Here is a 12554-nt window from a genome sequence, read left to right as displayed (position 1 = left end):
GGTGGAACACCAACGCACAACACACGTGTCAAAACACACATGTTTTACTAAGTAAAAGTATCAATACTGCAATGTAGAAATACTCTGTTACAAGTAAAAGTCCGGAATTCAAAATTGACTTGAGTAAAATTACAAAGTATTGGTTACAAAATGCACCAAAAGTAGAAAGCATCATTATGCAGAATGTCCATGTTCATGTATGGCCTAAAATGTATAAAAAATATTTTTTCGTCTTTTTTCAAAAGGCCAAAATGTATATGGTAATGTATGTTTTGTAATAATAATAATACAATCTAGAAAGTAACTAGTAACTAAAGTTTTCAAATAATTAAGTAAAAGTATAATATTTGCCTCTGAGATGTAGTGGAATAGAAGTCAAAGTAGCCTGCAGAAAATTGGAAATACTCCAGTAAAGTAAAAAAAAAAACAATTTCTTAAACTTAAGTACAGTACTTGGTTACTTTACGTCACTGCTCAACACTACTACCAATTTACATATGAATAATGAATGTATTCCTTACAGATTCAGTTTCCTGAATGACATTCAGTAACAATCTGCCAGCTTCCAACTTCTTTTTAGGTTAACTTTCTAGTTAGCAAACTGAAACTCTCCCCATTATCTATTCTCCTTGAGCTTCCCCATAGAGCTCTGTATAGAATACCATCCGTCTGGGTCTCCATCCATTCATTAGGTGTTCAGGTGTTCTCAGACTCAGACACGGAGTGAAACAATGCCTGTGTAATAACAAATGTTCGTCGACTACTGTACCTTTTTTCACTGACGAAAACTAAATAAAAACGAAATAAAAACTAAGTTATGATGACTAAGACTAAGACTAAATATTTTGACAATTTTGTCAACAAATAAAAACTAGACTTTTAGGGAGTGTTTAGTGGAGAAGAGATCCAGTAGAACTAAAAGACGAGTCATTTTACGTTTGGTTGCGCTCAGGTGTTCTGAAAATAGCAGATTTACAAGCTCACAACCCGTCATACTGCAACGCGATGCGATCCCAGGCACCGCCACCTATGAGTAGCACGGCTTGGGTGACTAAGCAAGCACTGGGAACTGATGGTACAGTACTGTAGGTGTTGCGCTTCACCTCAGCAATCCATCTCCCATGAGTCTAATGCATTGAAAAGGGGGTAGACATCCTAGTTCTCTGCCGATACCAACTACCGACCTTCTTACTTACTTAATTACACGCTTGTGGGTGTGTCACCCGAACCCGCCCGTATAGAAAAGCTGCTGTGTAGTTACATCAGCACAGGCACTCGATTATTAATAGCTCGCAAGGGTTAGCGATCCATTGCATATGATGCTGCATTGATATAAACATTTGCTGCAATGTGTTTCTGCTTAGCTAGTTTGACATACTTCATATTCGAAATAAAATAAATAAATGAGAAACGGAAACGCAGCAGTAGAACGATGATACTTTCTTTGTCTTCTTTGGCTGTGACACAGCGAGGAGAGGTCTCCCCCTGGCCGTGGACCGAGGTACAGTAGAGACAAACAAACACCCCCATTGGACCGTGACGGTTGGAAACAGCAGGAGAACTGAGATGAATTCAGGGGAACAGGGCGTGTGGGAGGAAATGAGAAAACAAGCATATAGAGACGAGGAGTCTGATTAGCAAAAGGAATGAAGGACTTAGTACCGGTTTGTTCTCATTACAGGTCAAATCATACTTCCTAACATTACACACATCATAACATAGAATAGTATATAACACTGGCCTGAGGACATTACAGTGAATTGACTGGACACAACATGGTCAGGTTGTAACATTACAGTGAATTGACTGGACACACAGCCTGATCTCAGAACACGGTGAAATTGCACGGATGGACAATTCCGTAAATAGACGACTAGAAAACCTGAAAAGCCGCGCATAGGAGCCGCGAATCCCACGGTGAAATAACACGGGTTGCAACCCGGAAGCAGAGCAGTCCCCACAACATGATTTACGATTCTGTGCCTATCGGTGCATAACTCGTCGGCGCTGAGTAGGCTCAAGCGAAAGTCGCAACGTTCGGCGCGGCAACTCGCTCGCTTTAGCTCGCTCAGTGGTCCCTCTTGTGGCTCCAGTTCGCTTGAGACTGCGCGCCTCCGACATGGTCCAAAACGTAACAAAGTCAATGGAGGGGGTTCGCGGCTCCTATGCATGGCTTTTCGGGTTTTCTAGTCGTCTATGTACGGAATGTCAATCCGTATTTCACCGTGTTGTGTGAGATCGGGTTGGGACACAACATGGTCAGGTTGTAACGTTACAGGGAATGGACTGGACACAACATGGTCAGGCAGGATAATAATAAATCCTTTATGCTTTCTGGGCCACCTGTTTCTCCCAAAGGAGAAACACAAGTCTCTTGGGCTCTGATTATCTCCTCCTGGGTTCTGGGGCTCTGATTATCTAGAGCAGACTTTCAACAATACCATTTAGGCTATTTTTGTCCTTTCCACAGTCAGCCCACTCACAATAAATCAATAGTGTGTGAGGCAGCATCTAATCTGCGAATAAAAAAATGTGACATGAGATTTGGCTTTTTCTCTCGAGTTGCTTATTATAACTCTGTGGAGAATGAGAACGTTTTGCATCCTCCACACCTTTGCCAGCTTGGTAAGCAAACTGTAAAGGGTCTAAAAGAGGAACGAGGACTGTAGGAGAGGACTTGTTTGTTTGTTTGTTTGTTTACCTGTTGCTATGCTACTGTCCTGGTTTTCTGAGGACGCATCAACAAAAGAAGTGGGATGAATTGCTCTGGAAATAAGGTTCACTTTTCATTGTAAGAATATAAGTGAACCAGCGACAGAAAACCCGCCACAGCATGTTGCGACATACAGTGCAAATGCAGTGGTGAGAAAAAGTACTCAAATGTTTTACTTACGTAAAAGTATCAATACTGCAATGTAAAAGTATTCTGTTACAAGTAAAAGTCCGTAATTCAAAATTTACTTGGGTAAAAGTACAAAAGTATTGGTATCAAAATGTACTTAAAGTACCAAAAGTAAAAATGCTAAAATGTTTGAAAATAGCAGATCTACAAGCTCACAACAGGTTGCGATGCTTGTAGATCGGCTATTTTCAAATAGCCTAGGAATAAAATAGGGCTGAAGTGGTTAATGTATGTTTTATAACGTAATAATCTGCAAAGTAACTAGTAACTAAAGCTTTCAAATAATGGCAGAGGGGTAAAAGTACAATATTTGCTTCTGAGATGTAGTGGAGTAGACGTAAAAGTATTGAAAATTGGAAATACTCCAATAAAGTAAAAGTACCGCAACACCTAAGTACAGTACTTGAGTAAATGTACTTCGTTACTGTACACCACTGAGTACATTGGGTGGGAAAAAGTATGCTAATGCCTGACAAGATGAAATATTATTCATGCATACAATATGTTTGTGTTCAACCACTCCTTATTGGCCTACACACACACACACACACACACACACACACACACACACACACAAATAATGGTTCTTGTTTTGAAGCCACAGTTCTAGCATCATAAAGCACTTTGGAATCCTCTGACGGTAAGGCAGTAGCTCTCTCACGTATAAACATGATTATAGGGATGATGGAGATGACCATTATTATCAGCCGGGGCGGTAAACACCTTCCCTGTCTATGTTGGTGTTGTTGTTTTAGGCACCAGTGGTGGAAAGTAACTAAGTACATTTACTCAAGTACTGTACTTAAATCATTTTGGTACTTTTACTTTACTGGAGTATTTTCTATGCTTTTTCTTCTACTCCACTACATCTCAGAGACAAATATTGTACGTTTACTCCACTACAATTATTTGAAAACTTTAGTTACTAGTTACTTTGTTGATTTGGATTGTTATTACAAAACATACATTTTCCACTTCAGCCCTATATTAATTTCGGCGATTTGAAAATAGCCGATCTACAAAGCAGATCTACAAGCACACAACACGTCGCGATGTGTTGTGTGCTTGTAGATCTGCTATTTTCAAATTAAGTTTGAAAACTTGAAATGGGACATTTCCGCATTATGAGTACTTTTACTTTTGGTACTTTAAGTACATTTTGATACCTATACTTTTGTATTTTTACTCAAGTAAATTTTGAATTCCAGGCTTTTACTTGTAGCAGAGTATTTCTACATTGCAGTATTGATACTTTTACTCAAGTGGAACACTTTTTCCACCACTGTTAGGCACAAGGAGCCTTACAGAAGGAGGCCTGGAAACGCAACGTTATGTGAAATGCAATCGGTTGCTTGCTGTTCCATACACAATACTATAATTGTGTACAAAAGATTAGACCATGATCAGTGGGTGGGGACACGGTCGGCTCTAAATCAGTGGGCTGAGCCAAAGACACATTTAGGATATGAATGCATCATGTAAAATGTCTGATTGCCAGACACATGGTAGTAATTACATGTAGGGTAGGTGTTCAAAAAAGCTATTCATAGTAGCCTATACCGCCTAGCCTTCTTAGTAAGTAGGTGACTGAAGGAGTAGTAGACTGTCTTCACAATAATGCACCACGTCTTCAATGCAACAAACTTTGATTATAAAGGAAAACACAGAATCAGACAGATTTATGTTTAAGTGAGAGCTGAATTCATAGCTCTCTCTGGTAGCTCTATAAATGCCAAAGGCCATTTCACACCGCCAGGGCAGTGACACTGATTGATTGATTGATTAATGGATTGAGATGTTTATTGATCGTGCATAAAACACATGTCACATGTAACATACATCTGACCCAGCATAATCAAAAGGATAACGCATAAAGCCTACAGTACAGCTTGCTTCCATCGCGGTCCATAGTATTGACGCGCGTGAAGTGCATCCCGTAGCACCAACTGTAAGTGTGGCGCTGCCGCATGCTGCATGGGGAACAGCCATTGAGAATACACATGAATCACGTTTCAACGCCTGGGAATTGAACAGTGGCGTATCAGAACACCAGGTGGAACACCAACGCACAACACACGTGTCAAAACACACATGTTTTACTAAGTAAAAGTATCAATACTGCAATGTAGAAATACTCTGTTACAAGTAAAAGTCCGGAATTCAAAATTGACTTGAGTAAAATTACAAAGTATTGGTTACAAAATGCACCAAAAGTAGAAAGCATCATTATGCAGAATGTCCATGTTCATGTATGGCCTAAAATGTATAAAAAATATTTTTTCGTCTTTTTTCAAAAGGCCAAAATGTATATGGTAATGTATGTTTTGTAATAATAATAATACAATCTAGAAAGTAACTAGTAACTAAAGTTTTCAAATAATTAAGTAAAAGTATAATATTTGCCTCTGAGATGTAGTGGAATAGAAGTCAAAGTAGCCTGCAGAAAATTGGAAATACTCCAGTAAAGTAAAAAAAAAAACAATTTCTTAAACTTAAGTACAGTACTTGGTTACTTTACGTCACTGCTCAACACTACTACCAATTTACATATGAATAATGAATGTATTCCTTACAGATTCAGTTTCCTGAATGACATTCAGTAACAATCTGCCAGCTTCCAACTTCTTTTTAGGTTAACTTTCTAGTTAGCAAACTGAAACTCTCCCCATTATCTATTCTCCTTGAGCTTCCCCATAGAGCTCTGTATAGAATACCATCCGTCTGGGTCTCCATCCATTCATTAGGTGTTCAGGTGTTCTCAGACTCAGACACGGAGTGAAACAATGCCTGTGTAATAACAAATGTTCGTCGACTACTGTACCTTTTTTCACTGACGAAAACTAAATAAAAACGAAATAAAAACTAAGTTATGATGACTAAGACTAAGACTAAATATTTTGACAATTTTGTCAACAAATAAAAACTAGACTTTTAGGGAGTGTTTAGTGGAGAAGAGATCCAGTAGAACTAAAAGACGAGTCATTTTACGTTTGGTTGCGCTCAGGTGTTCTGAAAATAGCAGATTTACAAGCTCACAACCCGTCATACTGCAACGCGATGTGAGCTTGTAGATCGCTATTTTCAGCATGCAACCAAGTGTAAAATCATCCATTACGATGCCATCAAGGCACCGCCAAAATACGATTTAAGGCCCTTGCAGACAGGGTGCGATTATTCACACGGAAAAAAACGGACAATATCATGTTTTTAAATGAACACATGGTTCTCTATGACCTCATGCACACCGGCTCCCAATTTGCCGTGCGTCAATGCGATGCGGCGATGCGTTTTTTTTTCAATTGAACCCAGTTCGATTCGTGTGTCTTTCCGCATTCGGTAAAAACTGATTGACTAATCGCACCCTGTCTGTAAAGGCCTTTAGTCGACTATAATTGTATGATATTTAGTTGACTAAAACTAGACAAAAACTAAAACATTTCAGATGACTAAAATATGACTAAAACTTTATTCAAAAGACTATGACTAAAACTAAATCAAAATTTGCTGTCAAAATCAACACCGGGTGGTAATTCTGTGGCCTGCTGGCAGCATGCATACAAAGTTAGGCACTTAGCGGTCCAGCAGTTTGCGAGATTAGCTCCACACGCACGCACACACATGCACACACGCAAACACACACACACACACACACACACACACACACACACACACACACACACACACACACACACACACACACACACACACACACACACACACACACACACACACACACACACACACACACACACACACACACACGCACGCCCACGCACACGCACACCATCTTCTAGTCGGCCAGACTCCTGCTGAGCCACGCTGTAAATTCACCACAATAAACTCTGGTAGCAGATGCCTGTGCGTGAGACGAGCACAAAACGTAACAGTTTCAAGGGATCGCGCCCGCTGGTCGCCGCCGCCACGCCTGTCAGACAGCCCGCACCTCCCTGCCTGCCTGCCTGCCTCCCTGCCTGCCCGTTCGCTCCTCATTGAAAATGAATTACTAGACGCGTCAGTCACTGCCCGTGGGAAAAAAGTACTTTTAGTCTTGAGACTGTGTCAGCTCTCCCTTGCATAAAGTACTGTATAGGCTCTAACACCACAGGCACGTTGACCAGTGGTGGAAGAAGTACTCAGATGTTTTACTTAAGTAAAAGTAGCAATACCACGATATAAAAATACTCTGTTACAAGTAAAAGGCCTGTGTGTTCAAAATGTTACTAAAAAGTACAAAAGTATTGGCATCAAGATAAACTTAAAGTATCAAAAGTAAAAGTACAAAAATGTTTGATAATAAGCTCGGCTATTTTCAAATAGCCTATGTATAAAATAGGGCTGAAGTGGTTAATGTATGTTTTACAATAGAATAATTTATATCTGCAAAATAACTAGTTACTAAAGTTTGCAAATAAATGTAATGGAGTAAAAGTACAATGTCTGGAACCGAGATGTACAGTAGTGTAGTAGAAGTGAAAGTATTGGAAATGGGAAATAGCCTACTCAAGTAAAGTACCTCAAAATTGTACTCAAGTTCAGTGCTTGAGTAAATGTACTTGGTTACTTTCCACCACTGACGTTGTGTGACGCAACGGTCCTGCACACAGCCCCTCCGTGGGGGCGGGGCTCTTCAATTCCGTCATGCGACCTATCGGAAGAGAGAGAAAGTGGACCGTTCCCACTGACTGCATCTGTCGCCTTCCATTTAATCCATTTAGACCGGGAACGCATCTGTGTCATTTTTTAGATTTCTTTGGCTATTCAAAAATAGCAGATCTACAAGCTCATAGCGCGGCAGCTTGTACATCTGCTCTTTTTGACTTTTGCAAATCTTTGAATATATATTTTCTAAAGCGAACATTTGTAAGATATTTTGTTCCAGGGACACCCAGAAGCAAAGATTTGATTTACAAATGTTCGCTATAAAAAGTAAATATTCAAAAATGCACACATTTTCACGTTTAAAAAAAAAATAGCAGATCAACAAGATGCGTTCCCGGTCTAAATGGGTTAAGCAGCAGGGCATTGCTGTCCTGCACCTGTCTCCATGCTTCCAGGGGGCTTCTGTGCTTCTAGCTGAATGAACAGCCCAGACAATCTCATCTTTTCCGAACAAGCCGCCGCCTTATCAATCGTACAGCAGGCGGTGGAGGGCTTCCAAGCGACCCTGGCAAGCTTCACACAGCAGCTGAACGAGAGCCAGACATAGCCACAGCTCTTTTACAGCCAAAATGTATTACATTCTAAAGCAAGAGCACATGGTTCAACTCTTAACTTTATATTAACTGCTTAAGTCCTATATACTTGAATCGTCATACGCCGGATAAGCAAAAGAATAGCCGATCTACAAGCTCACAACACATCGCGATACGTTGTGAGCTTGGGCCGAAATGTGTATAGGGCTGAAGTGTTAATGTATGTTTTGTAATATTGATAATGGTATCAAAATCTACAAAGCAACTAGTAACTATAGTTTTCGAATACAAGTTAAAAGTACTGAAAATTGGAAATACTTAAGTAAAGTTAAAAAAAAGGTACTTAAGTACAGTACTTGTACTTGTACACCACTGGTATTCTAAAGGGCCGGTTGTACAATAGTAAAATATTGTTTTCCTTGCAATATAGTCTCAGGCCCACTGTGCCAGAGAACGATGTAATTATTATTTTTGAGTGGTGCCAACCACTCCTACATTTGACCGTGTGTGTGTTTGTCCGTCCGAGCACGGCCTCAACAGCGTGTCCGTCCGAGCACGGCCTCAACAGCTGCAGCTGATTGCAACACAAACATGCAACCAGTTACACTAATTCAACACCAACAAGAGACAGTGGAACACATGCGCCACTTAAAGACATGCACACACACACACACACACACACACACACACACACACACACACACACACACACACACACACACACACACACACACACACACACACACAGACACACGCTGGCTTTGTGCGCTATGGTGGCAGAAATGTATAGATTGCCAAGTAGCGCACACACACATCATCAAGGGCACCACTCACTTCACACTGGGTGTGATTTTTTTATTCCTAGTTAGTGGAGTTAAGGGCCGTCCTCGAAAAAACGTTCTAACTATAAAGATTGTACTATAATCTTTATACTATATTGTACTATAATTCTGTACTATAAAACGTTATGGTTCACACTGATGAACCATAACGTTCCATAAACATGCTGAACGTGGGTGACCTGTTGAACGTGACGTGTTGAGCATGAAGTACAAGCGGATGGATTTTGATTGGCTGTCAGTGTTTCTAGCAGTCAGTGTCATCGTTATAGTTGTGGTGTGGACTCTGCCGTTCACTTGAGTTAGAAAGATGAGTTTTTAAAGTGACATATTTGGAGATATTATTCCAGTTATCTTCAGGTACCATAAGCAGGTATACAGTAACATCCAATTACAACCAATAAATCATGATATGTTCCACACAGAGCTAAGATTTATTATGCTAGACACTAGAGGCTGGTGCTGTATTTTGTACGCAGTAAACAAACACCGCAGCCACATTGTGAGCATTGTTTGTTATTTTAAAGCTGAGACACACACATTCGTTGTTGAAACGTTCAGTTCGATTCAGAACTGCCTTGTTTGTTTATTTCCAATTGTCTATACTTTTACTTCTACTGTACTTTTACCCCACGACAATTATTTGAAAACTTTAGTTACTTACTTTGCAGATATAAATATATTACATTATAAAACATACATTAGCCACTTCAGCCCTATTTTATACATAGGCTATTTGAAAATAGCCGATCTAAAAGCTCACAACGCGTCGCATCGCGACGCGTTGTGAGCTTGCAGATCTGCTATTTTCAAAAATGTTAGTACTTTGACTTTTGGTACTTTAAGTTCATTTTGATACCAATACTTTTGTACTTTTACTCAAGTCAATTTTGAATTCCGGACTTTTACTTGTAACAGAGTACTTCTAGATTGCAGTATTGATACTTTTACTTAAGTAGAACATTTGAGTACTTTTTCCACCACCGGTACTTATCATGCCCAGAATAAGTGCTCACAGCCGGGTAAAAGACATGCATCTGCACTGTGTCTGGAGATAGCAAAGCTGGCTCAACCACAGGTGTGAATGGCTAAGACACGCACTGCTCCGGTTTCACTAGGACAAATGTCACAATACGGAAAAAAGGTACTCTCAAAATACCATTTTGGCTCGTCTTTAACCACCCGAACTGAAGTGTTCCTATTCTGGCGAAAGGGCCTTTCTGTGTGGAGTTTGCATGTTCTCCCCGTGTCCCCTAGGGTAGGTACCCTCACAAAAAAAACATGCAGTAATCCTGGTCTCTATACTGCCTCCCCATGGCCAGCCGGGGGTTCCTGGAAAGGAACTGGTTGGAATAACGTGTTCCTTCCACGCGCTACGTCCTACCGGGGAACCCCCCCCCCCCTGTCAGGTGATAAGAAGCGGCCTGCTCACTCCTCATGCGTTGAACGAAGCATGAGCTCAGTTCGGGGCTCTCCCCAGGTTGGCAGAGGGAGAGTAGCGCCCAGGATTACAGCTTAGGCAATTGGCAAAAAATGGCTTACGAACATCGTGGGATCAAAATTGTAAAATAAGTGGACAGGTTAAATTTGTACATACTTACAAATGGATAAATCAACGCTATATTTTACTGTGAACCATTTCAACAGTACTGTATATATATATCACAGGCGTTCAGGTTAATTCAAGAGGACTCAGAGAGTGTCCACATGTCCTTCTTTAAAACACTGGCCGTTGGCACAAGCTCAAGCCACGCTTCTTTTGCACCAATCCCCCTACATGCTTCATTGTGCCGTTGGCTGTTCTACAGAGAGTGTAAATGTCACACAGCGAGTGATGGCGTCCCCATAGGTAATGCAGACACGGCTGATTGGCTTTGATCTACCGCTGGTTTCCTACCCAGAGATCAGGATTCAGGTCAAGGTCAGTCGATTACATGGGATTTGGAGTTGGGGGACTGTCAGTCCCATTATGAAGTGTGATGCCTCAGTATGACCATGGAAACACACGCACGCACGCGGATATGTCTGTCTGTCTGTCTGTGTGTGTCTCTCTCTCTCTCTCTCTCTCTCTCTCTCTCTCTCTCTCTCTCTCTCTCTCTCTTTGTATCTGCTATAGGGATGGTAGCTGCCCGACTTAAGAGTTCAGCATGCGTACTTTAAGTTAACAAACGATCTGCAAGGTTCAATTCCATCTGAGCTGTTGAGAGGGTGTTGTGCTTACCACAGGAAGGGGAGAGCTAGTTCTTTGCTTCTAATGGAAAGATATATTTATTTTTTGTCTTTTTGGTTTGTGTAGATTTTTTTAATGCTATGAGCTGAATGGGAAAGATGTGGTTTTAAAATAAAAATCTCTCTCTCTCAGCCTGAAGCTGCGTGGAGCTTCAGTCTGAAATTGGCTGCAGTGTCGGCGATTGCAAGGGGGAGGGGATTCCAATTTCCCTAAACCAATCACAAGAGATCCACGGATCCGCCTACATCTGACGTCATCGCACAGCTTGTTTTAGCAGATATTCGCTGATTGGCTTGTCGTTAGGTACTTTTTGTATCGAAGATATCCTAGGCTCACATTTCAACACCAGACCAAGAGGCAGTCCACTCAGAGAGTGGGTGGGGTCTATGGTTTGGAACCAGGCTCCCTCTCTCTCTCTCTCTCTCTCTCTCTCTCTCTCTCTCTCTCTCTCTCTCTCTCTCTCTCTCTCTCTCTCTCTCTCTCTCCCCTCCCCTCCGTCTTATCTTACCTCATACTCCACGTACTCCTCCTCCTCCACCTCGTAGGAGACCGTCTGGATCTTCACGTGATCCAGGTCGTCCAGCAGCAGCTTGTCCGGGGCCGGCGGGGCCCCCTCCTCCGCGCTCCTCTCCTCCTTCTCCGTGGCCTCCTTTTCGCCCCCCTTCCCCTTCTCCGTGAAGGTGGTCTCGCAGCACTCGCTCTTGTTGTATTCCTTGGCGCCGTCCTTGGCCTGGTCCTCCTTGTACAGGATGAAGTTGGGCTTGTAGAAGGCCTCCACCGCCAGGTGCAGCGAGGTGGCGTCCAGCACCTGCTGGGACTTAGTCTTGCCGTTGGCGTTGGCGTTGACTCCGCCCCCTCCTCCTCCCCCGCCGCCGCCCCCGCCCCCTACGCCGCCCCCCACGAAGTAGTTCATGATGTTCTGCTGGTACTGCTGCTTGCCGGGGAAGTCGCCGCCGTAGCCGTTGACCGCGTGCTTGCTGTTCTTGTCCAGCAGGGGGTTCTGCAGCTCGCTGAGGTTCTCCATGGTTGGTTAGTGGTGGTGGTGGGGGGGGAGGGGGGTGTGGGGGATGGTGGGGGTGGGGGGGTGATGAAGGGAAAGGGAGCGAGGTGGTGACGCGGAATGAAAAGGCAGCTCCGCCGGGGTGTTAGCGGCGATTGTCACTCCGACACCTGCAGAGAGAGAGAGAGAGGGAGAGGGAGAGAGGGAGAGAGAGAGAGAGGGAGAGGGAGAGAGAGAGAGAGGGAGAGAGAGAGAGGGAGAGGGAGAGAGGGAGAGGGAGAGGGAGAGAGAGAGAGGGTGAGAGGGAGAGGGCATTGATTTGAGATGCTTCAGGAGTTGACATTTTGCCAAACAATTAAACTCATCTCAGATCACAAGTTTAGCTTCAACA

At 42.4% G+C, this 12554-nt stretch overlaps 1 protein-coding gene across 1 annotated transcript in view; it reads right to left on the bottom strand.

Moving 5' to 3' along the window:
- The window catches only part of syndig1l (synapse differentiation inducing 1-like), a gene marked incomplete at both ends in the record, with an annotated part of 101690 nt that extends 89503 nt beyond the window's left edge, over positions 1-12187 (bottom strand). Inside the window, one exon of the mRNA XM_084083272.1 lies at positions 11672-12187. Coding sequence (XP_083939398.1) covers positions 11672-12187 — 516 coding nt within the window. The remainder of the gene's footprint in view (positions 1-11671) is intronic.
- Positions 12188-12554: the final 367 nt, after the last annotated feature.

The sequence above is a fragment of the Gymnoscopelus microlampas genome (genome assembly GCF_963454915.1).
Source record: "Gymnoscopelus microlampas genome assembly, chromosome: 16".
Lineage (NCBI taxonomy): Eukaryota > Metazoa > Chordata > Actinopteri > Myctophiformes > Myctophidae > Gymnoscopelus > Gymnoscopelus microlampas.
The sequence above is the reverse complement of the archived record's forward strand: the minus strand, read 5'-3'. Positions and strand labels throughout refer to the sequence as shown.